This window comes from Lipomyces tetrasporus, assembly GCF_029532465.1.
Source record: "Lipomyces tetrasporus strain NRRL Y-64009 chromosome Unknown POJ06scaffold_7, whole genome shotgun sequence".
In the NCBI taxonomy this organism is placed as follows: domain Eukaryota; kingdom Fungi; phylum Ascomycota; class Lipomycetes; order Lipomycetales; family Lipomycetaceae; genus Lipomyces; species Lipomyces tetrasporus.
This window is the reverse complement of record NW_026611602.1, coordinates 469,059-494,654: the sequence shown is the minus strand read 5'-3', so window position 1 is coordinate 494,654 and position 25,596 is coordinate 469,059. Positions and strand designations below refer to the sequence as shown.

At 47.1% G+C, this 25,596-nt stretch overlaps 10 protein-coding genes across 10 annotated transcripts; 7 read left to right on the top strand and 3 right to left on the bottom strand.

Annotated features, from left to right (window-relative positions):
• The first annotated feature begins 152 nt into the window (after window positions 1-152).
• POJ06DRAFT_129794 (ras guanine nucleotide exchange factor domain-containing protein) lies at window positions 153-4,786 on the top strand. Its single transcript, XM_056184349.1, has 4 exons — window positions 153-449; window positions 500-617; window positions 789-4,195; window positions 4,252-4,786. Exons 1-4 carry the CDS (start codon window positions 413-415, stop codon window positions 4,599-4,601), a joined length of 3,912 nt encoding a protein of 1,303 aa, XP_056042623.1. The 5' UTR covers window positions 153-412; the 3' UTR covers window positions 4,602-4,786.
• Window positions 4,787-4,971: 185 nt separating this feature from the next.
• POJ06DRAFT_198584 (S-adenosyl-L-methionine-dependent methyltransferase) lies at window positions 4,972-6,804 on the bottom strand (the record flags this gene model as incomplete). The annotated part of the gene is made up of 3 exons (XM_056185117.1): window positions 4,972-5,658; window positions 5,715-6,490; window positions 6,549-6,804. 3 exons carry the CDS (start codon window positions 6,802-6,804, stop codon window positions 4,972-4,974), a joined length of 1,719 nt encoding a protein of 572 aa, XP_056042622.1.
• Window positions 6,805-6,954: 150 nt separating this feature from the next.
• POJ06DRAFT_256200 (uncharacterized protein) lies at window positions 6,955-8,185 on the top strand. Its single transcript, XM_056187991.1, has one exon. The coding sequence runs from the start codon at window positions 7,075-7,077 to the stop codon at window positions 7,780-7,782; it is 708 nt and encodes a 235-aa protein (XP_056042621.1). The 5' UTR covers window positions 6,955-7,074; the 3' UTR covers window positions 7,783-8,185.
• Window positions 8,186-8,891: 706 nt separating this feature from the next.
• Window positions 8,892-9,944, top strand: POJ06DRAFT_129774 (mitochondrial ribosomal protein L28-domain-containing protein). Its single transcript, XM_056184347.1, has 2 exons — window positions 8,892-9,287; window positions 9,351-9,944. Exons 1-2 carry the CDS (start codon window positions 9,071-9,073, stop codon window positions 9,704-9,706), a joined length of 573 nt encoding a protein of 190 aa, XP_056042620.1. The 5' UTR covers window positions 8,892-9,070; the 3' UTR covers window positions 9,707-9,944.
• Window positions 9,915-13,622, bottom strand: POJ06DRAFT_129779 (uncharacterized protein). The gene is made up of 3 exons (XM_056184348.1): window positions 12,469-13,622; window positions 10,214-12,419; window positions 9,915-10,160 (listed from the first exon to the last, which is right to left on the bottom strand). Exons 1-3 carry the CDS (start codon window positions 13,582-13,584, stop codon window positions 10,123-10,125), a joined length of 3,360 nt encoding a protein of 1,119 aa, XP_056042619.1. The 5' UTR covers window positions 13,585-13,622; the 3' UTR covers window positions 9,915-10,122.
• A 1,617-nt stretch (window positions 13,623-15,239) lies between these two features.
• POJ06DRAFT_269234 (P-loop containing nucleoside triphosphate hydrolase protein) lies at window positions 15,240-16,333 on the top strand (the record flags this gene model as incomplete). Its single annotated transcript, XM_056189360.1, has 8 exons — window positions 15,240-15,265; window positions 15,337-15,415; window positions 15,545-15,550; window positions 15,608-15,646; window positions 15,702-15,742; window positions 15,818-15,836; window positions 15,899-15,991; window positions 16,046-16,333. The coding sequence occupies 8 exons, from the start codon at window positions 15,240-15,242 to the stop codon at window positions 16,331-16,333; spliced, it is 591 nt and encodes a 196-aa protein (XP_056042618.1).
• Window positions 16,334-17,958: 1,625 nt separating this feature from the next.
• Window positions 17,959-20,026, bottom strand: POJ06DRAFT_129653 (uncharacterized protein). The gene is made up of 8 exons (XM_056184346.1): window positions 19,894-20,026; window positions 19,725-19,798; window positions 19,617-19,665; window positions 19,563-19,568; window positions 19,287-19,510; window positions 18,716-18,792; window positions 18,566-18,662; window positions 17,959-18,515 (listed from the first exon to the last, which is right to left on the bottom strand). Exons 1-8 carry the CDS (start codon window positions 19,943-19,945, stop codon window positions 18,153-18,155), a joined length of 942 nt encoding a protein of 313 aa, XP_056042617.1. The 5' UTR covers window positions 19,946-20,026; the 3' UTR covers window positions 17,959-18,152.
• A 123-nt stretch (window positions 20,027-20,149) lies between these two features.
• On the top strand, window positions 20,150-21,636 carry POJ06DRAFT_256184 (S-adenosyl-L-methionine-dependent methyltransferase). The gene is made up of 2 exons (XM_056187990.1): window positions 20,150-20,641; window positions 20,692-21,636. Exons 1-2 carry the CDS (start codon window positions 20,255-20,257, stop codon window positions 21,235-21,237), a joined length of 933 nt encoding a protein of 310 aa, XP_056042616.1. The 5' UTR covers window positions 20,150-20,254; the 3' UTR covers window positions 21,238-21,636.
• A 327-nt stretch (window positions 21,637-21,963) lies between these two features.
• POJ06DRAFT_256181 (uncharacterized protein) lies at window positions 21,964-23,524 on the top strand. Its single transcript, XM_056187989.1, has 5 exons — window positions 21,964-22,345; window positions 22,399-22,486; window positions 22,553-22,813; window positions 22,866-22,997; window positions 23,097-23,524. The coding sequence occupies exons 1-5, from the start codon at window positions 22,104-22,106 to the stop codon at window positions 23,133-23,135; spliced, it is 762 nt and encodes a 253-aa protein (XP_056042615.1). The 5' UTR covers window positions 21,964-22,103; the 3' UTR covers window positions 23,136-23,524.
• Window positions 23,525-23,722: 198 nt separating this feature from the next.
• POJ06DRAFT_129528 (uncharacterized protein) lies at window positions 23,723-25,107 on the top strand. Its single transcript, XM_056184343.1, has 3 exons — window positions 23,723-24,054; window positions 24,123-24,514; window positions 24,575-25,107. Exons 1-3 carry the CDS (start codon window positions 23,837-23,839, stop codon window positions 24,655-24,657), a joined length of 693 nt encoding a protein of 230 aa, XP_056042614.1. The 5' UTR covers window positions 23,723-23,836; the 3' UTR covers window positions 24,658-25,107.
• The last annotated feature ends 489 nt before the right edge of the window (window positions 25,108-25,596 follow it).

The window sequence follows — 25,596 nt, the reverse complement described above, 5'->3', positions numbered from 1 at the left end:
GGATACTTTTGTGGGGTTGTCACACTCGAGAGAAACTTTCGTACGCGTCAACGACGCGATACCGTTCCGTTATCAGTAAGGGTCTTGTGTCCCATTTGTTGGTTGACCCCCTGGAGCACCGCGATAATGTTTTTGTTGTCCGCCATTGTAAGCTCGAGCCGCCATTTCACGGCTATATCCTCGATCTCGACATTACTGAAGTGAGAGGTTATGCCAACGGTCGTTGTTTACAACCGGTAGACTGTACACAGGTTCTGGGTATCAATTGGCGGCTCTGTCCGTTATGATTTGGTTGTCTAGTTGTGAAAGTCTTCATCCCTTGCTTGTGCGTACAGCGCGACATGAATTACTGACTGCTTAACTCCTCCTGCAAAGTACTGTCAGTTCCTAAACACTGCGCGACTTCGTCTCTATGGATGCTGGAGGGGGTATGTTCACTTGTAGGAGTGGTCAGTTAGCAGTTATTGAGCTTTCCATCAGATCTCTAACGTCGTTATAGAACACAATCTGCACCGCGGACAAGGCGGACTGCCAAACTACCATGGCTCGCGTTCTTCACATATGTCTGAGGTAGTTAATGTCCGGACTACTGGGTCAGACGGTGATAAGGCTATCGGGTGTGTATTTCTAAGCATCATCTGTTTTTTTTATTTTTGGCGGACTTAGAGCACCGACAATCGCTGAGCCATTTTTGTGTTTTACGTATTATGCTTATTATCTATTGTACATATAATTGCTCTATTGCTTTCGTCCGGCCGTTGTTTATTGTGGCTGACTGATATCTGAAGCAGGCAGAACTCGTCCGCGGCGCAGGATGCAGTGGAAGGGACGCTTGAGAGACTGTCATATGGCATGGCCTCTGAAGAAGATACAGCAGCAAGAAGTATGGCCTGGCTTGAAAGGCCATCTACTCCAACGTCACCTATGCAATTTCCGCCGTCATCACCTCCTCCGACCTTGACTGCGGCTCCTCTTGCTTCAACAACAAGGACGTCGTCGGCCAGACAAAATTCAACTAGTATTCCGCAATCGCGTGGTCGCAAATACTACGGCAACAAGTCGCCAATGCAATGGAAGTCACCCCGATCAAAGCTATCGCGATTTACTGGGTCACGCTCCGGCGCAGCTCATCATTCGTCAACTTCATCATCTCCATATAATTGGGTTTTTCCGACACCAAACATTACTTCTTCTCGATTTCTCACCTCATCACGTCTATTCTCGACCATGCCGTTCCCAGACACGAGTCCTGTCTGTGACATGGATGCGGCAGCTGCTGCTGTACCAGTACAGTACAATTCCACAGGTGACATAATCGGCATCACTCCAGCTCGTTTGATTATACATATGACTTCACCTGAATGCCTTGATTACAATTTATTGTCCGACTTTTTCATGTCGTATAGACTGTTTCTCTCTGATATCGAGTTGCTACGGCTGTTAGTAGCTCGATACAAGTGGGCAGTAAATCGCAGTGACGATGTTGGTCGCGTTATAAGACTGCGGATATTTGTTGCATTTCGGCACTGGATTCTCAATTACTTCGCCGATGATTTTGTCCCGTCATTAGGTTTACGGAAACGTTTTACTGATGCTATTAACGGCTTCTCTCGGTACGGCAAGGTCCGGGCGTCGTCAGGCGATAGGCGACTGCTTGGAGAACTGAAGAGGTGCTGGATCCGAGTGTGCAGTTTCTATTGGGACATGCCTGTGGGTGTCTATAGTGGCAATGTTCTCATGTTTGGTCCCGACCGATGTTTTGACGAGCCGCTCCATCCTGGTGGAATTATTGGTACGCGACATGTTCCATTGGAAGGTAACAACAAGACAAAGGGTCCACATTCAGAGATAGATTTGTCAAAACGACCAGCATACGCTCTTCCGGAATCGACGCCAAGCTCACTGCAGAACCAGTCACGAAAATCACATGAAGAGTCAAGTTCCCCCATTTTGCCGCGAAATGGCCTCTGCGTTCGCCAGCACCACCAAGCCACAAGGGTGAAGTCATCATTATCATTATCATCGACATCGTCACTGCCTGCACCGTCGTTAAGCCACGAATCGGTGGCATCTGTTAATGAGCCTCAGACGCCTCCTGCCGTACAACACCGATGGCTGTGGGGCTCTTTAATTCGAGGCAAAGCAGTGGTCGATATTCCGACTGATGACCAGTCTATTGTTGGCGATATTATCCCCCCTTCACCGACACCGATCACTCAAATTCACGACAGTGATGTCATGTATGAAATCAGCGACATTGGCAGTAATCAGGCTAGCAATAATCCAAAGCTTATTCTCAAGTCTTGGAGAAAGCGGATGTTCGGTGATCGTCTAGAGAGTATCCACGTACGTGTTCCCCCAATTACCCCGGATTTTGCGACTGTGACGCAAAATGTAGGAAGCGGAAGGCGAAGTAATAGGGTTTCGTCGACGAACGAGGAAATAGAGTACGTTGGCCTTCGCATTGATATTTTAGCTGCTAGTGTGGTAGATGCCTACAAGCAACTTATGGTTAAATGCGGGGAAATTGGGGCGTCGGACGGCAATACCTCTGAACAGTCCAATACGCCGTGGCGTGCCGAAGATGGGCTGGGTTTAGGAGCGCGGACAAGCTTCCTATCCGTGCTTCAAGATTCTCCCTCAAGAACCACTCAGACGAGGCACAATGATGCTGATGTCGAGAGCTTGCGTGGTATGGTAATTGATTTCAACGACGAAAGTTCAGAACCCAGAGCATTTGGTTTCGTGCCACGGGAATCGGGAGACTCCGGCGAGAGTCACTCAGAGAATTTGACCTCCACTCGCCAACTTCCAAGCACTCGATTGACATATGACGAAATCCAAGACAAAGCATCTGACAGGGTTCCAAGCCCAGTCGGGGAGAGCTATTCCCAGCATACACTCAATCCAAGTTTACTGATGCATTTTCCGGAGTTCTCGCCTGGTAATTCGTCAAGATCGGATTCGTCAGGCAGTGCCATACACGTTGGAAAGATGTTTCCTGGTCTCCGGCGTCGTGCGGCGAAGCCTGATTTGAAAGTCGACCGGGATAAATCGCCTACAGATATCAAATGGGCCTCGTCGTCTTCGTTAGGAGGTACGAGCAATAACGGCGAAAATGTGACCAGATACAGCTTACCGCCGGTTGCGGGTCCACTCCAAGTGCTACAAGAATCTGCTCCGTTAGTAACCACCCGCCGGTCTAAAAACACCAATGTGCTCATTCCCGGAATTGCCGAAGATATAGCGAAAGAGGTTATGAAGTTTGCTGAAATACCGGATGATTCACATGAGGGTCAGGATGCCGTAGACATCGCACTTCAGAAGTTAGAAGGAACTTATGTACCAAAGGTAGCCAGAGAGACGTCGAATGGCAGCGCGGAGGCAGAGTTATCTTCTATGGTCCGAGAAAGTCGTGTCGATGACGGCCCTGTGAACTTCACTCCTCCACATACTGGTGGTATTGATCACAATATTTGGCTGGCGGATAGTAGCCCTTTTCTCAGCGACGACACTACGCAGCAGACAGCTGAGCCGCCATTGAGTCCTACTGCTCCTCGAAATTATCAATCTCGCCCTCCGTCGCGTGGACTCAATATATCCAGCGGTAGACTGTCGCGGCTCAGTGTCCATTCGGTGGCGAGCGACGCGTCAAGTTCAGTGTCGCTCAGTATTCATCTTCCGTTCATTCTGAAGTACCGTGCTATTGATCTTGCTGAGCAGCTCACCATCATTGATCGCGACGCATTGGCTGAGGTAGACTGGAAGGAACTTATAGAATTACGATGGAAACAAAATGTGGCTCCGGTGCAGGATTGGTTGTCGTTGCTCACGGTCAAGGACGTGAGAGGAGTGGAGCTCATTATTTCTCGGTTCAATCTTATGACGTCTTGGGTTACATCAGAGATCATGCTGACGCGAGGCTTGGAGGAACGTGTGCGGACGATTGTCAAGTTCATCCATGTTGCGGCTCATACCAGGGAGCTTCAGAATTATTCCACGTTTATGCAACTGACACTCGCACTGGCGTCCGCCACCGTGCAGCGATTACGAACTACATGGGAGAATGTTCCGCCTGAGGATGTTGCATTGTTTCAGAGTCTGGAACAATTGGCTTCGCCATTAAAGAATTTCCGCAATCTACGAAGTGCAATGGACAAGTCTGAAGTTTCGAAAGGATGTGTTCCATTTATCGGTATGAGTCGAACGACATGTCGTTGGGGCACTGGAAGTTACTAAATTAATGGCTAGGATTGTACCTCTCAGATCTCACCTTCAATGCCGAGCGACCGGCGCATGTGAAGCAGAAGCCAGCTCGAGATAGTCTGTATAGTTCGGAAGAGGGCAGCGACAATGAAAGCGACGTATTCTCCCCGTCGCCTCGCAATATCAACGCATCAGATGTACCGCAGCTCATTAATCTGGAGCGCTTTAGGACATCGGCCAGTATTATAAAGAAACTGCTTTACTTCGTTAATTCCGCTCGAGCGTACAATGATCGACTGAAGACTGATCCGGAGATCGTATCTCGATGTCTCTACATTTCGTGCTTGGATGACGATGAGATTCAAGAGTGTTTCCAATTGATGGAATCGCCATAAACTTTGTATTTTCTGTATTGTATTACTTAGGTTTGTGTACGTTAAAGTTCATGCTTGGATAGGGATACAAAAGTTTTAAGTTTCTGCTTAATTATTGGGATTTGTTGGAAGTCACAACTTGACGTAGTTCCTCTTATCTGATTAGAAAATTTTGATTTGCTTTGTCTATTAAGGCGCATAAGGATTGCTGAAATTAGAGAGTAATGACTTTTATGATATGCATGTACCATTATTAAAGACTTTCGCTTTTGAACATTATACAGTTTTCAATATCAACGTCAAAAACTTTAGACACCGCTAGGTAATTTCACCAAAATATGCCAATGTAGCAAACCCATCCGGCCATTTGATATGCGCTCGTCCAAACAGTTTACCTCATGAAGTACGACTGAGCAAGCTTCTTGTCCCCAGCGGTCAATTCCAATCCAATGATCAATTCTCGAGGATTAGACTTGCGCTTCTCGTACGTAATTTCTCCTGCAAGTTCGTTCACACCAGGAGAAACTTGCAGTTGCTTATTGAACAGTAAAGCTCCGCTGCGCCAGTGCGTGTACTTCGGACCCCATGGACCTGTCGTAAAACCCAGGCTTCCATTGCCTGGCTTGAATGTCTCCGCTCTAGCGTCTTCGGGAATAACCTCGTCCCGGGAGCGGGTAAAGTAGTTGTCGAAGTAAATCACCAAGCCGTCAAAGGTGCCGTCAAATTCATTCGAAAGATCGGGAATCGTAAGTCGAATGGGGGACGTGAACTCGAGGTCCGCTGTAGTAATGTCGTGCAGTTGTAGAGTGCGGAAGGTAAAAGGCCCTTGATGAACTATTGAGGACGGCTTGAAATTTTCAATGAGAACGTCGTCGTAGATTCGAGGCTTCATGGCACTCATTTTGAAGCCGTATATGTCGTTCCAAAAATTGACTTTGTCGTTGATAAACTCGGCGTCTCTCAGACCGGCGACCAATAATCGGACTTCCGATGGCACCATCAGACCATTTGGCGCGAGATATTTGTCTCTAGCAACAAGTACCGAATCCAACATAGCTTCATATAACAAAGCATATCCCTAAGCAAATACATCAGTACGATAGTCGAATATACTGTCATAGTAGGAAAGCGTACCATCCACTCCGACACAATGATATCGACCTTCTGGACGGGAAGCCTGATCTCTTCAATCTTCCCTCTGTAACACTGGATAATTCTGTCTAAACCATTCTCGTGAACATTGGCGATAGCCTTCTCGATGATATCGGAGTTGTCGACAGCATAAACTTTTCGGGCACCAGCTTTCGCTGCAAACATGGACAAAATACCGGTTCCGCATCCGACGTCAAGCACGATCTTGTCTTTAAAAATATCTTTGTTATCATAAATAAAGTCACGGTAAGAGTCTGTTCTTATGCTATCCTTAAGCATAATCTCGTGAATGTCGTTGTAGGCATACGACTCGAAGTAGTGATCATCCTCGTTTGAATACTTGTTGCCCACTCGCTTCCTACTTGCTCGAGACGGGCCCTCCGGGCTGCCACAGCCACTATCGCTTCCGCTATCGGAATCCAAATCTCGATTAAGAACTGTTCGAACAATATCCTTGTATTCATCGAACTGAAATTGAAGCTCTTGCAATTGCTTCTGCAAGACCTTGACCCTCTCGGCATTTTCTCGCGCAACCTCTGCAAGCTGTTCTTTCTCGTATAACACATCTGGATCATCTTCCTCTTCTTCAGAGTCATCATCTTGAATTCCGAAAAGTAATGCATCATCTTGCAGTGTAGGTTTTAGAAACTGGCTGTCCTCCAAAAATAGTTCTGGCCTATTCAATTCAGGCTGATTCCCAGCCTTCACTTGCGAGCGAACGTAGTTGATAAGTTTCACTTTCCCAAAAAAATCCAGACCTGGGAGACAGAATTCATTAGCATACTAAAGGCTATTGCAGTGCTTTTGTGATCTTACCTAGACCTCGTCTCAACTTTTTAAAGTCGAAGTCGTGGTCCTTGACACAGTGGTCCCAAACTGCGTCTGAGTCATCGAACGTGATTTCGCAGAACAGACAAATGGGCCTCGTCTCGTCATCTGCCGTCCAGTCTGACGCAGATTCCAGTTCATTTTCCCTGATCAAATCCTCGAAATCTTCAGTGTCTGACTCGACTTCCTCAGAAGGGAGCTCGTTAGTAACCGGCGATGGCCTAGACGTGTCGACAGATGCCATTGCTCGATGGTAATAGATGTAAATTTGGAACTGGGTTCTCGTGAACAATACTCACTGAATGGGATGACAGGCAGAAAACTTGAGCTGCGGATATTTTTCATTTCGACATGCGGAAACTTTAACGTCGGAGACCCCTGAGCTGCTTGATGACTTTTGGTAAGTGTGGCTACGGGAAACCGCACCAACGTCATCTATATTAGCAACGATAGAAGCCACAGACGTTCTCGTTTGCTCACTATTTGGCGGCAGCCATTATATATTTATAATACCATGAAATCTGTGATGGCTTTTAGTCCTAGTTCTTCCCGCCACCATTCTGTCCCGTTCACGCTGAGGAATCAACAGTGCCCGAAGGGTACAACATATATCCCGCATTCGTCTGGTTCCGCGACTACGCCAAATAATGCCGGTAAAACTATCAGTGAGCTTGCTGTACGAAAGCAAAGACAGAAGACAGACATGGAAACTGGCGACTCTAAATGCCAGGCTATCAGTTACGGTTGTGAGTTGGCTGACGATAAGCGATCAATCGACGCAAATACAGAGAATGCACTACAGCCATATAATCCGATGAATGCACAGAGGCCTGTACAGGATTTCAGTGCACCGGTCAGCCTACCACCAATACTGGAGTATCAGCTGTCTACTCCTTACCAAGGATGCTACGTGCCGATGCCACCACTGCCGCGAACCCCACCGCCAAGTTCTCGAGTGTCATCTTTTGACGCCAGCCGATACGGGCAACGAAAACCAGTCGATCCCAATTCGACTTTTCTTAGCCAGCGAAGGGTGTCAAGTGACTACATGGGGAACGCGAGAAGACGTAGGGAACAACCGGATATTGATGACAATTTGCTGGAAGTCATGGCACAGGTCAAGGTGTACATCACAATTATCAAGCTAGGCGTATGTGCGACAGCATGGATGTTTAACGGGCTATTAGGTGTCGCTGTCTTTATGTGGGATATTTCTCGATGACTTAGGCTACCATTATGTAAACGCTAACTTGTGCATTAGATTTATATTTGGAAGTGGGCTGATAGAACGACTTCCTCGATCGCGACTATTTATGCTAGCAAGTGGATTTAACACGGATGGAGGTTCATACCGTCAAGTTTCCAGCTCCGCTTCTAATACTTCTAGGCCACGGAAACCTTCTGAAAGGATGCGACCGCTCCCATTACCAATGCACTATGTTCCTTCTCGAAACTGCTCATAAAATGTCTCACATTAATTCTGTCATCCAGCTAGGTTTGCTCTATATGTGACATCTTCTAGGCTGACGTCTGATTTGGCTCTTGAACCATTATAGTAGAATGTGTTTGCTTTAAACCAGTATGCAATTAGATAATCCTGAATATACGACCTAGTTCAAATCCCCCGGATATGTACCCTAAAATGAAATAGGGTACAACACCCAAAGTCAAACAACACTGCAGGCGTGACTACTTTGCGCCGCCGCTTTCTTGATTGCTAACCATCCACGTATTCATTCGCCAATCATCCAAAGCCCCAGCTTAAACCCTACACAGGGTCTCATACATGCCCTAACCCTTGGACTGACAGCAATCTATAAAAGGAGACGTTTGCCCGGAAAAGCGAAGCTTTCCTTTTTTCTTTTTCCCAACTCTCTTTGCCTTTTGGCTTAGATCAAGTGTAGTATCTGTTCTTTTCAGTGTAACAACTGAAATGTCACTATTCGTGACTTTATTTGTTACTCTTATTTTTGCTTGTCGCATTCGGTCCGCTGGGCTTGCCTATGATCGAATGCACCGTGTCGTTGCTATTGCACTGCCGGCAACTGACGCAAACATCTTCACATCCTCTTTGATTCTCTATCTTCGTGATCGACGGTTGGAGTCAAAGTGGCGTGTGCTGTTAGTGCGTGTTAAAATAGTCACATTGTAATATTTCCGTGAGCAATGGTTCATGCATCTTAAGTATTCTGCCATCCACAATATGTACCGGCAAATGATTAGATTCAGTAATATGCGCTTATAATAAATTTATTAATTCTTAGTTGGTGGGGCCATATTACGATGTCGCTGGTACAAAACCCATATTAAACTAGTAATAAATCCTAGAACGCAATGTTCAAATTTTGCTCTAGACCAGAAATCTAGTCGCTACTCACATCCAAAGATCAGTCAACGAATCCTCGTGTGCTATCAATTGTAACATTATCAGTGACATTTCCCTAGCTCCAGATTATTGAATGAATCTCACGGCTTATGTGGAATTGAATCGTGTTAACGCAACGAATTAAATGATTCTCTCAGACAACCTTCTTCCGCGTTTCCTACGGAAGCGAACGCAGTTTCTCTTCGCGAATGGATCAATTCTTAGAATGGCAAACGTCACTGGACCTTCAACATTTTATCCACGAACCACAGTCGACATGAAGTCTTCTAATGGCAGTTTAACATTCACTCGAGGCAAACGAAGCAGAGGCGGCGGCGAGCTCCAGCAGAAGCAAAAAATGGGTCAGTGGTTGCAAGTAGACGAAGCAAGTTGCTGGAGATAAGATTCTGACATTATCTGTACAGTTAATATGCTGAGTCTTATCAGTCCGAGGCGGAAGCAACCCCAGCGGATTAAGATGGCCTACGAAGATTTACTCCGCCACAGAACAGTACACCGAGCATGGCAGTTAGTCGTTCGAACTAAACGGGTGGACCGACGACTTGAACTTCAAAAGCAGTATTACAAGATGAAGCACGCTTGCGACGAATTGCGAAAGACCAGCCAGTTTTTGTACGAGAGTGCGATGCAGAGACCTTCTTCAATACGGTTTCCCATGGAGTACAGAATTCCGACATTGAGTCCGCCACGGCGAATCTGGGATGCGACGTGGAGACCTCCAGTTGGGGAGAAGAAGCGGAGAAGAACAGCGCAGCTTTGATAAAATAAGCCCGACTGGGCTGCTACGTTGGGTTTGGTATCTCGAAGTAGCAGTCTTGTATATATTTCTTCAGATTCAGTAAATATAGATAATTAGAGCTTTCTGGGAGAATGCAGTGCTGGGGAAAATGGATTCGAATTTGCTAATAAACATGGCAAACCTATCAAACCGTAAAACAATGATAACACTGCAGTAATGACAACTAATGATATATGCGACATAGGCGAGAGATAACAAGTACACCCATAACAAGAAATGCCAAACTTAAAAATGACAAAATATATAAAGTACCCTAACAAGAAGAATCGCAGCCGTAACAAACAAAAGCTATGAACACAATGACAAGCTGTACTGTTGACATTCGCCATTAACCAACCAAACTCTCATTGTAAATGTCGTAACCATAAATATCCAATCTATGGCTTCTTATTATTCGAGGCACCCTCGGTCCATCCTAGACTAAGTGTCAGAGTCATTAGCATACATTAGAGACCTCCATAGACATACCACTGAGCCAAGGCGTTGCTGGAACGTTACTACCACCAAGTCCAAGTCCTGCCATACTCCAAGTGTTTTCAAACAATGGCGACGATTCAGACTGTCTCTTCGTGGCACTGAAAGGATCTGGGAAAAGATTGGATTGACCAAACAGTGGACGAGAAGCTCCTAGACCTATAGACATCGGTGCCGCATTTGCGCCACCATTCGACTCCCCTGGTGCTCCAGGAGCGGCGCGGTGTGCTGACGGCTGATAGAAAGGAATGTCGTCTTCATCAAGCAGTGCCCGGCTACCCATAACAGCTTGATTCGACGCCACATTTTGGTCGTCACTCGCAGATGAAGACGAGGTATGCGGCTCATCGCTGCGAGAAGTGTTACTAGGTGGCCTCTGAATAGGATGTGGTCGCTGAATAGGCTTCGACTTTGGCGAAGTTGGAGTTGGCCCGTTTATCGCCTGTATTCCAACATTATTAACATTATCAAAGCTGCTAGATAGTCGCCGGTCGAGCATTGCGGTTGCAGCAACGGGGGCCGGAGATACGCCCTCACTTGCGATTACGTTGCTCAGAACGGAAGAAACTGACGATGGTGCAGCAAGGCCAGGAGCACTGCCTATCGAAGGGGATGCCGCGAGCCCTATAGGAGTAGTGCTAGTCCTGCTTGCTGCGCCAAAGGGAAAGGACGACAATCCGTTCGATTGTTGAGTACCCTGGTTGTAATCCATACCGACGAAAGACTGTCGTGAATGCGCTGGTACACCCTGAGGTCTAGCTTGTTGCGTCACAGGAGGGAATGCATTGGCAGACAAAGGCGACGCAAAGGCGCGGTAACTTGCTGGGATATTGCCTAGTGAATTCTGGCCCAAAGCATTCCCATATAATCCCAAAGGAACGGGTGACACGGACGCTGCTGTCGATCCCTGCTGACCTAGGGACAAGTCACTGACAAATGACGGATACGACAACATCGAATTGGCAGGAATTTGACCAGGCATCTGTGACGGCGATGACGAGTCTGATCGTGTCATTACTGGCAGGCCATTCAGTGCAGGTGATGCAGGCGACGGCGGTGCACCAACCGCTGCAGTACGCGACGCCGATTGAGTTGTGGATTGTGGCGCGGCGGAACCAACCACTGCTGGCAAACCAGATCGTGAAGGTGTTTGCGCTTTCTGAACTGGCGGAGATATGATAGATGGGTATGCCGAACTAGAATGTAGTGCACCTGGAGAAGGATGTGATGGTATGGCACCAGATGACGCGTAATGTGTCGCTTGCTTCGCAGATGAGATGGCTTGTAGCGGAGTAGCGACGAAAGAAGACTGAGCGGCAGCGTATTGATGAAGAAGATTTTGCTGGTGTTGCTGCTGGTGCTGAACTTGTTGCTGAGCTTGCATTTGAGACTGTTGCACCTGTTGTTGCTGTTGAAGTTGCTGCTGGATCTGTTGCTGTTGAACCTGTAGCCGTTTGGCATAGACCTCACGTTGCAAAGCTTCTTTCCGCGCTCGAGCCTCCCGCTCCTTGGCCTCCCGTTCGCGCATCTCCTTCTCCTTTTGCTGACGTTCGAAAGTCTCCAATCGCTCTTGCTCTTCACGTTGTTTACGCTCAGCCTCAAGCCTTCCCTTACGTTCTTGCTCTTCCTTGTCACGCTTTTCTCGCAATTCACGCTCTTTCTGCTCCTTTTGCTCGCGTTCTTTCCGTGCCTGCTCTTCTTTCCTCTTTCGTTCCTTCTCCTCACGCGCCTTCCGCTTTCGTTCCCGCTCAGCTTCTCGTTCACGCTCCTCTTGCAGCCGCTTCCGACGCTCTTCCTCTTTTCTTACGCGTTCCTCCTCCTGCGCCTTGCGTTCGGCTTCCTTCTTGAGCCGCTGTTCCTCTCGTCTCTTCCGAGCTTCTTCCGCTTTCCGAAGTTCCTCAGCGCGCTGACTAGCTTCTTCGGCAGCCTTTTCAGCTTCACGACGAATTCGCTCTTCTTCTTTGGCCTGTTTCTGTTGTCGCTTCTTGTCCTTTTTCTTCTCCTTTTCTTTGGCTTTTTTCATTTCGCGCTCTTCACGTAGCCTATTTTCTTCGTCTAGTTCCTCCAGAAGTTTCCGTTGCCGCTCTTGAGAAACCTTTTCGCGGTAGGCCGTGAGGACCCGCTGTTCGAACATCCGAGCCGCAAAGATTTGGAACATTCGCCGACCTTCTTCCATTCGTTGTTCTTCGCTCATGGAATCCTGTAGCTCGAATCAGCATCTACACATTCAAGAAAGGGTTGATCCTTACAGCCTCGTCGTCATCCTCATCATCCTCGTAATCCTCGTCATCCTCTTCGTCCTCATAGTCGTCGTCATCATCGTATTCCGTAGCAGCCAGTGCTTCCTCCTCACGAGCCATTCGCCTCTCAGCAAGCTGTTCCATCATTTCAATAAATTTCTTGCCGTCATTCTTGAGAAGGTCGTCCGCGACGGTTAATATGCCGCCTTGGACAGTCAGACTGTTACCAAAATTGAAGAAGTCGCGAGGAATATCGTGATTTAGCAGTTCCGGAGGTTGATCAGATTCGGAATAATCATCGTCGTCATCTAGCTCATCTTCGTCGTCCTCGTCCTCTTGCAGTTCCCTGACAAGCGCCGACGGCGAATGTGATCCCAGATGAGGATACGATGATCGTAATGATGGCGGTGGGACAGGCCCATATTTTTGCTGTTGATTCGCGTACTGCTCGAGTTCCTCGTAGTAAGCGTCGTAGAGCACTTCGAGCTCTTTCTCGATAGCATTTCTTTTGCGTCCGCAGACCGAACAACTACAACTATGCTTCTGCTGCTCCTTCATCTTCCGAAGAACTGCTTCTTTTTCTACTTTCACTAGACTTCTCCTTTCCTCTTCGCCAAGACTAAGCCAGAAGTCTTTTATTCGCTCGCGTTCTTCGTTCGTGTTCGTGTTCCATATTCGATCGTTCTTCTTGTCGCCGTTTGCCAAAGCAGTATTATGGTTTTCATCATTATTGCTGTTGCTGCCATTATTTTTCTTTTTCTTCTTTTTCTTTGATTTCTTTGGAGCCTCGGCATTACTTATTTCGTCTTCCGAACCGTAGTCATCTGCAAAAGTCGGATTACTATCGACGTTCGCCGAACCGTTAATGCTGAGCTCGTAACTTTCTAAGCTTGCCGTGTTGCCATTCACATGCTGTTCGTCGGTAAGCGATGAGTTGGCACTTGTAGTCGCATTTTGACCTCCTTTACGTTTCTTCTTCTTCTTCTTATTCGAGGTACTGTTGCTTGTAGAATTTGGCGTATGACTCGACGCCATCTTGACTGTTGATAGCTCCGACATCGACGGTATACCGTTTACGGACTTGACCGCCGTAGGTGGGGCCACTGTTGTCGACAGACTTGTCATGTTGCTGATTATTGGAGCCGGTGAGATTTCTGTCGATGCTGCCTTTTGCTGGACACCGATGGGCGATGGTCTGCCCCCCCTGCTATACTTTCCACGGTATTTCTCAGACCGCAAATCATGGCACCGTGACCAGCGTTACGCGTGTAACCCTTCGTTTGGCAGCTTGTCATATGGACACCAAAAGCCTTGTCACACGTCAACACATTTAAAGCCGTTAATAATTAACAACGGCTAATTTATGCCATTATCTCTATGAGAGATTAGCTCTAGTACCAGACCCTCGAGTCAGTTAAATTAATCCTTAATTATAGAAAACGACAGACAAGGATATGTATAGCATGCCCACGCGGGCATGAATTGAAGCTAAATAGGTTTGCTATCTGTCAAAGTCGTGGGAATTGTAACTACATGGCGCGGGCAGCTTAAGTCAGTTTGGAGTTTGCTTCGGGTACTTTACGGATATCTACGATGCACTATGTTATTGGAAACTCATGATGTGACATAAGATTGCTATCTGATCATACAAATCCAACATAGATTCTACAATATGCTGCTCGGTTTGTTACTGTTTGCAAACACACATTCGTCACGTTTTTAATTCCGAACTGTGCGCTGTGATTAATTACTGAGATGCTAGCGCTCTTATTTCGGACCGATCCATATCGAAACTCCTAAAGTATTATATCTGTTGAATTCTGAAGATATCTTTCAATCACGTACTGTATCAGATTTGCTCTACTGCTCAACCTGGCGGGCATATCCTAACAACAACGTAACGATGAGAAGTTCCTAGGCTAGCACTTGACAGCCATTGCATCAATTTTACGTCTGCCATTAACTAAGGGATGAAGTCGGCAATGAAATGGTATACAGAAGAGCCCCGTTAGTACGATGAAATGTTTACAGCTACCTCATATCGGCTTAGCGGGGCACTCAACTTGTTTAGGAAGGCAATCGTTATAACGAATCGATTTTTCACCAAATTTTAGAATCGCTATATCGGGGATCGAGTATCGTTATAGCGAGGTTTGACTGTATCGTAGTTTCAGTTTTGCCGAGAGTTATAGAAATAGTTAGTCCAGTGAAATTTGTGGATAACTTTAGGTGCCGTGAGAATACAGTTGAATGTTTCGGCGCCGGTGCATTATTTGCCTTACACCGTTCCACGCAATGTCGAGTGTCGCTTTCCATGAAATTTAGCTTGTTAAGCGAGGTATTTCGCCAACAAGCACGTCAGCCGCAGCATGAGAAAAATCCAATTTTTTCAGCCTCCATGGAGTCCCCAGATGACCCGCCCAGTATTTTTAATGCCGTGGTAAAATCGATGTTTTGGTGGTGACGTCATGGCACCCAGTTGCCAAAGACTGTTCGACGCGTCAATTGGTAGACCCCAAAATATCGGGAATTGAAAAACAGTTTTAGGTGCCGTGTCAGTCTCGTCGCCGCAAGTAAAAAAATCGCGTTTTCAGGATGATCCAAGTTCGCCGACTCAACCCACCGCACTCCCACACCATTGCGGTCTGCTCGCTCATCCAGATTGGCCCTTGCTGTCGTCCCACGCATTTAGCTGGCGGATTTTGCGGTGCTTGTCACCGTATCTCTTCCGTTACTTGTACTATCTCCCGTGGCCCTGTAACAGCACTTCCCGTAGCCCAATGGCCAATCGCGACGTCATCCGCAGGTACATACGCTCGCTTTTGAGTGTGCTCCAAGCTCTGCTGATGAAGAGATATGCTAATGGATTACTTCTAGAAAGCTGGTGATTGTCGGTGATGGTTCTTGCGGGAAGACATCGCTTCTGAGCGTCTTTACCCTTGGGGAATTCCCAAAAGTAAGTGTTTGTCTCCTGCAGCCAAGTGCGTGTGGACGAGAATTGCCGGCAACTGATTCTTCCATGGCGCTGTTGCGAGCAGATGGTTTGGAGATAATAAATTTTTGATTAATATTAACGTTTGGATAGGAACATGTACGCGACTTGCGGTGATTTTTACCGTTTCAGTATGAAAATGCTAAGTGGTTATAGTTGCCGACCGTGTTTGAAACATACGTGACTGACTGTCGAGTGAGTTGATTTGGTTTACTACTTCGATGAGCAACTATTTCTGACACATATTCAGGTTGATGGGAAATCGGTTCAGCTTGCGTTATGGGATACAGCGTATGTTAAATGCAGTCGTTTCTTGCTGGGCGATCTGTCATTTTTGCGTGGAAATCTAGCTAATAGAGTTGTTAGTGGCCAAGAAGAATATGAGGTCGGATTTGCACAATTTCAAAATTAAATAATCTATCAAAAGCCAGGCACTAACTTTTGCAGCGTTTACGCCCGCTGTCATATTCCAAGGCACATGTCATTTTAGTTGGTTTCGCAGTTGACACCCCTGACTCATTGGACAATGTCTCCTCAAAGGTATGTTGCTAGTACTACTGTAGTTCGCGTTCAGGAAACTGACTGCTTTGATAGTGGATAACGGAAATAAACGAGTTGTGTCCTGATATTCCCATTATTCTCGTCGGTCTTAAGAAGGATCTACGACAAGATTCTCTTGCCATAGAGGAATTACGGCGACGGAGTCAGAGGTTTGTTACTCCGGCCGAAGCAGAACTAGTAGCAAGACAAGTTGGCGCTCGGAAATATTTAGAATGCTCGGCGCTCACTGGTGAAGGGGTCGATAATGTTTTTGAGGCTGCAACACGAGCAAGTCTGCTCGTTGGGCAGAGACAACAGTCTAACTGCTGCGTGATACTGTAGTCGATGCAACAAATTTGAGTTTTGTCTTTGATGGGTTGGCGTCTTCATGTTATAGATTATGCTTTTTGTCGCTACATCACGTTGATACATACCGCCACTACTTCTAGTTTATTTATCGTTACAAGTTTTTTTTCCTGGCAATCAAAAGTGGTAAGTACGGGCATCGCTTGCTTTATATTCTGCTAATAACTTTTCAGCTTTTATTTACAATGGTTGATGCCGTTGTCGGTTCGCGAGCATTTCGTCATGTGTTCTATTTAGCTTCCGCCTTTGTTTCTACTCTTCCAGGTTGTAGTTTCTCAGTTTATTGTTCGGATTCATTCGTCATTTGGATTAGGATAGGGTAGAATTCATATATACCGAATCACGCGCGTGGTTTGACTGGTATTCCAGACTTTCGATTTAGAGGGTTACTAAACAACAACATTTCAATCCTCACCTCCTTCTCTGGAATGAGATAGGCTTCACATCTTCCCACCATCATTGTCGTTCCTTCAAGTCATTAGCGTTATCCTCCTGTGCCATTCCTTATTCAGAACGCCGGGTATAATCTATCTGCGCCAGTCATTCATTCAATTTTCGGATTTAGTTCGGCCATTCCATTTTGTGGTCATCCCCCATGTGTCCGGCCACCTGCTTTGCTTACAAGTCGCCTTTTATGCATAAACGGATTTGCTTTCCTCGAATAAGGTACGTGTGGTACGATTTATCTGCCGTGAAATAACTGACGTTGGTAAAAGAGCTATGTTTGTCTATTATCATCCACTCATTTACAGTACGTTGGCGTGTTTCCGGTAATAGCCCAACGTTGGTGTGACACAAAGTTGCTCTGCATTTTTGGTTCTTTATATTGTTGGATTATTGGTTATTTTGTTGCATTGCTTAATACTATGGCTTGGTTATAATTACGGTGTTTGGGGTCATTCATTCTTTGCTACTAGGAGGGTACGCATTTGTCGCTCATTTTTTCAACAGTATGCTTAATTCCGTCCAGCCATTTTGGTCTAGATATTTGTTTTTGTCTTTGCGCATGGTTTCATGATACACGGTCCTTATGATTTGCAACGTTCATTGTTTTGTCTTTTTATATGATGGTGAGATGATGCTGACGGGAAGCCTTGGGTTATGCGGTGTATTATTTCCTGTCTGTGCAGTTTGTTACTTTCAATCTTCCTGTGCATGTAGTGGAAGCCTGATATATGAAGGATATTAAATGTGAATTGAAGTCGTTGACACCGTATCTGGCTGTCTCATTGCATTGCTATAACTACTATGGCAAGCAGACACGACAATAAGTCTATCAGAAAGCACCTAGAGCACAAAAGGAATATTTTTGGATTAGCCCCAGCATCATCTTGCTCTTGCCGGCTCAGCATAGGTAGTGTCAGAATGACGAATGTAACGCAGGATCTAATATGTGGGTCCTTGTGAGGGAAGCTAAACAATTTCTGATCCGGCTCTCAACGTGGCCTTCTAATTATCCAACCATCTGCAAACGGGGTCACGATTCGGGCGGGGAGTGGACGAGACAGAATACGAATCCATTTTCATGTCGCAGTAGGTAGCACCAACGGCAGCTAGGGCGGTCCAGTTTTCAAGCAATATAAAATACACTAATGAGCCATACAGATCGAACAACAAAATCGGTCATGAAAGCGACAAATAACCAGAAATATCTGTTCGCAAGAAGCGACGGTAGCTTAACGATTGTGCGGGCAAACTAAAAAGACATAACTAACAAAACTGAAAAGAAAGACAGACAATATCAATTTTACACGACTACTGGCAGCAACAATAACAATCCGAGATGCTGTCACATCTACCAGGAATCGTTATTAGCTGCGGACGGGGCCGGAAAGTCGCCGTCACCAGACGCAACTTCAGCACGGTCCCAGTCTCCGGAAACAGTCGTGTCTGCAGGTGGGGGTAAAGGGGCACGGTCATCATCGCGGGTATCGCGACCCTGGTCGCGGTCGCCACCGCGGCGGTCGCCGCGATCTCTATCTCTGCGGTCATATCTGTCGCCACGGTCACGTCTATCCCGATCTCTGCGGGGAGAGCGAGATCGGTCACGACGTCTGTAGCCGTCATCGTCGCCGCCATATCTGCCACCATAGGACCTACGGGGAGGTGAGCTACGACGATAAGGCGAACGAGATCTTTCGCGGGGAGGGTCCGAAATCTAATCTTGTGAGTAATTCGCACAACTCTTCTCTTGTCATCAAAGCTGACCTCGTCCTTAAGGGTAACGGGGACTCCCTTGACCTCTTCTCCGCTAAGTTTGCTCATAGCAGTCTCGAGATCATCTTCACGTTCAAACTCCATGACACTAAATAGGCGGTCAGCAACAAACTCAATTTTACGACCGACGATGCCGCTTACCCAGTGCCGTCGCGATCACGCGAGACATCGGCGAAAAGAACTTCAACATTAGCCCGACGAGCGAAATCCTTAAGATCCTATTATAAAGAAAAGAAAATTTAATTAATTCAAAAGTCCGGAATGCCTCAGAGGAAAGGCAGATAAACACATAGCGCCGTAGAGTTCCGGAAAAGTCCTCTTGGTCTTCTTGAGCGACAAGAATGAAAGAAACGAAGGTAAAGCCGATGGCAGGAAATGACAAAATAGGGGTCCATATAAACGGAGAAAAGTTTCCACAAAGTGGGAATTGCAAGCCCGAACGCATTCAACAAAAAGCGATCCAAAAAGTAATAGGAACCTTGGACGGAAAGCCTGTATCTCGGCCCACGGCCTGGCCTAATGGAGCGAATCACAACGGACAATGAAGGACAAGGGCGCCACAATAAACAAGACGGCGAAGAGACGGAACTCCAAATAGTAGCAGGAATATCCACAACAAGAACGCAAAAGAAAGACCTGGCTGCTCCGAAAATTCGGAAGGGACGCAACAATTCCCTTAAATGCTAAGCGAACTAATACAACGATAACTCACCTGCCAGCTGCAATCCGAAGGAAGGCCGGACACGCGTATGCGGAATGCACTGCGACGAGGACGACGGTCGCGACCAATATCACGACGACCAAAATCGCCACGATCGCCACGATCGCCACGATCGCGGCTATCACGTCGGAAATCATCACGACCAGATGCTTCACGACGACGCTGAACCTTTGCGAATTCAACTTGAATACGCTCGCCCATGAAGTCTTTATTGTCTGCAATCGCATTTGTTAACAGCAGCCGCAGCAGATAATTGATGGGTCTTACTGAATTCTGCAGATAATTAGTAATTTCTCACAGCGTACACTACAATAGACTCACCAGAAACAGCATCTTGAGCATCTCTTGGATTCTCAAACTCAACGAAACCCTTTGAGCGAGCGAATATTAGCCACAGCCCAGATATGGACAATACATTTTAGGACGTACAAATCCGGACATTAGCTTGACCTCCACAAGCTTTCCATAACCTTTAAAAAGGTTCTCGACGTCCGATCTCTCGACTATACAAATTTTTGTATCGTTAGCACTGTCTACTCGCAATTAACGAATGCCTATTCCATGGTATTTCGTATTTGACTTAAAATAATTTGAATACCATCGCGAGCAATCGGACGCATATAAACTCGGACGTCAGAATATTGTGACATTTCTGTATAAATATTGCGGAATTCCAGAGGAGGGTTGATTTCGTAGTAATTCAGCAAATGTGCAATGATTTGCGCAAAGTGAGATGCAGAAGAAGGGGGGGCGTCAGTCGACCCAGGTTTGACCATGTGCCCAGGACTCGAAATACCACGCCGTCTGCAATCGAAAGTTTGAATACGGGTTAGGTTAGCTTTGAATTTTTTGCGGCCTCAATAATCTGGCAGCCGACGACATCGCATCTTCGATCTGGGCAATGACAATATCTCTGCTCGACGGACAAAACGCGGAGTATGTTTACAATTGCGTTGTAGATGCCACAGTTACCGAAGCCAAAAATACGACCAGCCACGGTCAGGAGTGCTCTGGGCCATCCACCACCACCGCCGGCACGCAAACCGCTACTGACAAGTAGAAATGCGCCAAAAGAATCTTATAATGGTATCAGCCCTGAAGAGATGAGGGCACGACGGCGGAAATTTTTGATTACCGCAGGCGGATTATACGGTGCATTTCTTGTCGGCGCATATTATTGGATATCATACGGTGTCGCGCACGGGGGACCGTATGAGGAAGCGAAGCCGCGAGACACTACTCAAACTTACGACGGATTAGCGAAACAATACGATAGAATCATAGGTCGTGATGAATTATTTATGGGCTTATCATTTTGGCGGAAGGATGTAGCAAAGCAAGCGACGGTGGGTCATACAGCTTTGACGAACTTTTTCTCTGCTAACATATTCCCCAGGGAGACGTCCTAGAAGTGTCCTGTGGCACTGGACGAAACGTTAGCTATCTAAATATTTCGTCAATTGAGTCGATTACATTTGTGGATGCATCGGAGCAGATGGTTGAGCAAACAAAAGAAAAATTCCAGGATCACTATCCGAAATACCAGCATGCTCAGTTTTTAGCGAAGAAAGCGGAAGAGTTGCCGTTAGACAAAAAGTACGATACAATTTTTGAGACGTTCGGGCTCTGCTCGCATGAAGACCCTGTCTGTGTCCTGATGTACCTTCAAGATCTACTAAAACCAGGCGGAAAGATCGTCCTACTGGAGCACGGGCGGGGAACCTGGGATTTCGTCAATCGGATTTTAGACAAGAGCGCAGCCTCACGCGCTGAGGTTTTTGGCTGTCGATGGAATTTGGATATTGGTGACATTGTGCGCCAAAGTGGACTCGTAATTGACAAGGAGTCGCGCTCGCATTTTGGAACCACATGGACAATTATTGCGCATCGAGCAGGAGATGTCATACAGTCGGAGCCGAAGAAGAGATTCTTTATCTGGTAGAGAATTGTATATTAGATTCTTCACTTGTACATAGACCCATGCTTAACTTGGTTTGTCGATCCAGGTCACTCACCGGTGGCTGACTTTTTGTCACTCAAGGACTTATGCTTGAGTTTGATCCGTCGATGGAGATTATCGGATTACTACAGAATGGTCAGGGGATGAGAGGACAATATATCAGATGGCTGATTGAACAGCGTTCGCCGTCCATACTGTGGCTCCAACATGTCCTGCGGCTTTGACGACATGGTGTGTCTAGACAAGCGGTCTAGCAAAACTTTGTTGGCAGTAAAAGCCGAAACTTAGCGAAATTTGTTTCTGTCGGCAAATTCGTCAACATTCCGAGCGATCCATTTTCGCAGTTGTGGGGACTGTGTAGTAGTAGTTGGTTACAGGGAGTCTGGAAATATTTCAGTGACTAATAGCGCACGTGAAAGTCTGAAGGTGACCGCGGCGATCCAAGATAGGCGGCCAAGAGAAGTCAGTCATTTTAGCCAAACTCTGTCTGACCCTTAAGGGGCCCCCCATACCGTAACAGGCATAGTCACTATCCAACTTAGACTCTTTTAGGTCTAGTGCTGCCCCTGGTGAGGGTGGAGGCCACGTAATTAAGTTTAGCGTCTCGTACAATGATTGGTGGCAACCGTGGCGATTGGTGCCACGGAACCCTAACCTTTGTGACTATATAAGCGCAGGCAGGCGCCGCCTCGTCCGCATTTGTACGAAGGAAGCCTGGCTCGTGGTCTCAGTCCTTTGAACGCCAACGCAACCCTAACCACACATTTCTTCTACGACATCCCTGTATATAGTCATAGACTTGGGTGACATTAACTTGTTCTACTCTTGTCCGTTTCTCGTGTGTCAGTATGGAGTCTCTCACAGTTCCGAGGACGGCTGCTCAGGCTAAAGCCTTTGTTGCGCCGACGTCCTTGTCGTTCCCGATGCAGCCGTCTGATATCACTCCTCCCACCGACCAAACGTCCGAAACGTCTCAAGTAGATGTCAAGCCAAATCTTGACATTGCGCCTGCCACGCCGGCAGCTACCCCAGGTGCAAGTGCAGCTCCTGGCACTAACGCAAGCGTGTCGGGCATTGTCCCTACCTTACAGTATGGTTTGGTCTTCGAGTAGCTTCATATGAGTTTTGGCTAAATTTGTCTAGAAACATTGTCGCCACTGTTAACCTTGAGTGTCGGCTGGACCTGAAAACTATTGCTCTCCATGCCCGTAATGCCGAATACAACCCAAAGGTATGATGGTGCACGGTGACGTCTTCCATCTATACTGAGAAGGATCATGTTAACATGGTATGATAGCGTTTTGCTGCTGTTATTATGCGTATCCGTGAGCCCAAGACCACGGCGTTGATCTTTGCTTCTGGTAAGATGGTTGTGACGGGAGCGAAGAGCGAGGACGACTCGAAGCTCGCTTCTCGCAAGTACGCCCGTATTATCCAGAAGCTTGGGTTCAACGCCAAGTTCATGGAGTTCAAGATCCAGAATATTGTCGGTTCTTGTGACGTTCGATTCCCGATCCGACTAGAGGGTCTTGCGTTTGCTCACGGTCACTTCAGTTCTGTATGCAATCCGTTGTTGTTCACGTCGATAGGGACTTAATTAACGGTAGTAGTACGAGCCTGAACTGTTCCCTGGTCTTATTTACCGCATGGTCAAGCCCAAGATCGTACTTCTGATTTTCGTATCCGGGAAGATTGTTCTTACTGGTGCGAAGGTCCGTGAAGAGATTTACGCGGCGTTTGAGGTAATTCCTCTTTTAGTTGTCGTGACCTTGGGTGATTGAGAGGCGGGCATACGGGGTTGGGACTTGTTTCTGTTTTTGAGCTGTGTGCTAATTGTTTAGGCCATTTATCCTGTACTTAGCGAGTACCGCAAGCAGTAGGCGATTGTCTTTGACAGCCTGACGCGGCGTTCGTTTGCGTACGTTTACATATTTCCCGCGCATTACCCCTCTTTACATCACAATATCCGTCTTTTGCATCATCATTACCAACAATATCTGAACAACATCTCTCATCCGGTCGCTTGAACGTTAGTGGTGAGAACGTTTTGGATGGCTGTGTACATTAGGTTTGCACAATCGCACCTCACCGATTATTATCTTATAGGAACTGGAGCATATTTAACGGGTTGCTTTTTGTTGATTGTATATCATTATGGATTCTGCTAGTATATAGAACAGCAAATGCAAAAACATCGGAAAACTAGACTGACCCTGAATTGGGAGATTGCGAACTTTGCGAGATCTGTAATACTGTATTACTGCCGTTTTACGTGATCTTACCCCATCTTTGCGCTAAATATTCCATTGCAAGTCGTCCTGGTATATTAGTCAGGTCCGAATGTGGACAAGCCTGTATCGCAAAAAAACCGGAATCAGATCGGCTTCAAGCAGTGTAATCAGCCTTCATTATTAAGCCCCGACCCTCAGCCAGCTGAATATTTCAGGGTTAGGTTGAGGCGGAGCCCATGAACTCAGCCTTGTATCATAAGGGTTAGGTCGGGCGAACATTCAGGTGCTGGGCGATTCTCAGATCTAAAATGTGTCTGAGCGCACAGTTGTGAAATGTCCATCCAGCGATCATGGCCGCCCCGATCCCGACCGTGGTAACGCCTCCGGCGTCATCTTATTCATCAAGTGCGCCGGTGCCGTTCCTGCGACCGGACGATTATTCGGAGGACACGAGCGTGCCAGGGCGGCGGCGATCGGTCGGCAATTTTGGTGCGCCGCTTCTGCGGGTTGACACGCAGGTGTCGATGAATACTCAGAGCCAGAACTACGCTGTTGTGAACAGGGCCAAGTAAGTGCGAACTGTCTGCTATAGAGTAGTTGTGGCCCAGAAGACTGAGGGCTGACGGGCGGAATCAGGGAGCTTGCGCGGACGATTGTGGATCGGCTGGCGACTGCGCGGATCGCGGATCGGAAGGAGCATGAGGACCTTGAGCGGTTGGAAGACGAGATGCGACAGCGGCTAAAGGACGTTGAGAGTTATGTCAAGAATTTGCGGGACATGCGTGAGCAGATTGAGGACTTTACGCGCGTGTTGGATCAAGAGAACGAGCGTGGGTCGTCGGAGTTTGCGGTTAAGTTGGACAAGATCGAGACGTTCAGACAGGAGTTGGCGGTTGTTGATCAGTTGGAAAAGAGGCTAAAGGAAGCGACGGGTCGGGTTGATGATTACAAGGATAGATTGGAGGGTATTAGACAGGCGATTGACGATGAGCAGCAGAGGCAGATTGACATGGAGAGGCGGACGTACGGTAAGTGGGTTTTGATGTATGAACAGTGCCGGGTTTGGATTAGTTCTAACGAGTGCACAGCTCAACAGAGCATTATCTGGACCTGCGTTTCAGTCGGAGCCCTGGCACTGGTTGTTGGTTACGCAATGCATGTTTATCGATAACGACGGCGACGTCTCTAACAAATTCGAACCATTGCTGTGTTTTAGCAAGTCCGTGACTTGTGAACGTCGACGTGTGCGCTCCGAGTGCAGCGAGCTATCTTGCAATTATGCTCTCAACTGCGGCAAAATTGCTAAGACTGGAAAGTGCTGATCGCTCAACTTGGAGGCAACGAACCGGCCGGCCTAGTCTGATTTGACGACAACAATAATATTACGCGTGTTGTGTGCAGTTGAGGTTAGATTAAGACGGGTTGGTTCGAACAGTAAGGACATGTGGGTTTACCGGGAGGCCGTGATCGGCCAGATGGGGTTGTTACATATGTGGTTGTAATTAATTCGTGACAAATGAGTTGGAGTGCTCGGTGCCACGTCCAACTGTGCTAAGAGTCGATTGGCCGCTCTTATCGAGCCGCATTCGGGACTACTTAGCGACGGCCTGCTAGGGCAACAAATTCAATCCCGCGGACTAATAACAGCGGCGACAATGGCCTTGTGTTGTCGTCGCGCGTGTCCTGAACAGGTGTGGAGGATGTGGAGAGTAAGTCCAGCCAATGGCGCGTGTCGATCCGAACCGTGGTCGGTTTACGACGAGCGCATTGTGCTAATGCACGGGGCGCATTTTATGTCTTCTCCATACCACAGCTTGACCTCCAGAATAACATAACTGGTCGCGAACACGCGTCTGATAAGCAATTGGCTTAAATAGTAAACGTTGGCGCGTTCAACAACAACAATAATAACAATATCAACAACCGGGCCATTCCTGTTCCAACAAAATAGAATGCACACAAGCAATCGAAGCGGGCAATTAGCCGGCACCGCCACGGCATCTCATCGCATCTGGTCAGTGTGGCTGTGCATGTCAAAGCCCTGAAGGCGAGTGTGGCGCCGCCATGGCTGATGAGGGTTAAGTTTGGCACGCGCCTGTGCGTTCCTGGG

Excerpts from the sequence above, each read along its gene's own strand:
- POJ06DRAFT_129653 (XM_056184346.1), bottom strand. The coding sequence starts at position 19,945 with ATGTCACAATATTCTGACGTCCGAGTTTATATGCGTCCGATTGCTCGC. Across the intron at positions 18,663-18,715 it reads CGTGATCGCGACGGCACTGG|TGTCATGGAGTTTGAACGTG; the intron begins GTAAGCGGCATC and ends CCGCCTATTTAG. Across the intron at positions 18,516-18,565 it reads CCGTTACCCTTAAGGACGAG|ATTTCGGACCCTCCCCGCGA; the intron begins GTCAGCTTTGAT and ends TCACAAGATTAG.
- POJ06DRAFT_129779 (XM_056184348.1), bottom strand. The coding sequence starts at position 13,584 with ATGACAAGTCTGTCGACAACAGTGGCCCCACCTACGGCGGTCAAGTCC. Across the intron at positions 12,420-12,468 it reads ATGAGGATGACGACGAGGCT|GATTCCATGAGCGAAGAACA; the intron begins GTAAGGATCAAC and ends TTCGAGCTACAG. Across the intron at positions 10,161-10,213 it reads AGCAACGCCTTGGCTCAGTG|GATGGACCGAGGGTGCCTCG; the intron begins GTATGTCTATGG and ends CACTTAGTCTAG.
- POJ06DRAFT_256184 (XM_056187990.1), top strand. The coding sequence starts at position 20,255 with ATGCCACAGTTACCGAAGCCAAAAATACGACCAGCCACGGTCAGGAGT. Across the intron at positions 20,642-20,691 it reads ATGTAGCAAAGCAAGCGACG|GGAGACGTCCTAGAAGTGTC; the intron begins GTGGGTCATACA and ends CATATTCCCCAG.
- POJ06DRAFT_256200 (XM_056187991.1), top strand. The coding sequence starts at position 7,075 with ATGAAATCTGTGATGGCTTTTAGTCCTAGTTCTTCCCGCCACCATTCT.
- POJ06DRAFT_129774 (XM_056184347.1), top strand. The coding sequence starts at position 9,071 with ATGATTCTCTCAGACAACCTTCTTCCGCGTTTCCTACGGAAGCGAACG. Across the intron at positions 9,288-9,350 it reads CCAGCAGAAGCAAAAAATGG|TTAATATGCTGAGTCTTATC; the intron begins GTCAGTGGTTGC and ends TTATCTGTACAG.
- POJ06DRAFT_129794 (XM_056184349.1), top strand. The coding sequence starts at position 413 with ATGGATGCTGGAGGGGGTATGTTCACTTGTAGGAGTG. Across the intron at positions 450-499 it reads TATGTTCACTTGTAGGAGTG|AACACAATCTGCACCGCGGA; the intron begins GTCAGTTAGCAG and ends ACGTCGTTATAG. Across the intron at positions 4,196-4,251 it reads AGGATGTGTTCCATTTATCG|GATTGTACCTCTCAGATCTC; the intron begins GTATGAGTCGAA and ends ATTAATGGCTAG.
- POJ06DRAFT_129528 (XM_056184343.1), top strand. The coding sequence starts at position 23,837 with ATGGCCGCCCCGATCCCGACCGTGGTAACGCCTCCGGCGTCATCTTAT. Across the intron at positions 24,055-24,122 it reads GCTGTTGTGAACAGGGCCAA|GGAGCTTGCGCGGACGATTG; the intron begins GTAAGTGCGAAC and ends GGGCGGAATCAG. Across the intron at positions 24,515-24,574 it reads CATGGAGAGGCGGACGTACG|CTCAACAGAGCATTATCTGG; the intron begins GTAAGTGGGTTT and ends ACGAGTGCACAG.
- POJ06DRAFT_256181 (XM_056187989.1), top strand. The coding sequence starts at position 22,104 with ATGGAGTCTCTCACAGTTCCGAGGACGGCTGCTCAGGCTAAAGCCTTT. Across the intron at positions 22,346-22,398 it reads GGCATTGTCCCTACCTTACA|AAACATTGTCGCCACTGTTA; the intron begins GTATGGTTTGGT and ends AAATTTGTCTAG. Across the intron at positions 22,998-23,096 it reads AGATTTACGCGGCGTTTGAG|GCCATTTATCCTGTACTTAG; the intron begins GTAATTCCTCTT and ends CTAATTGTTTAG.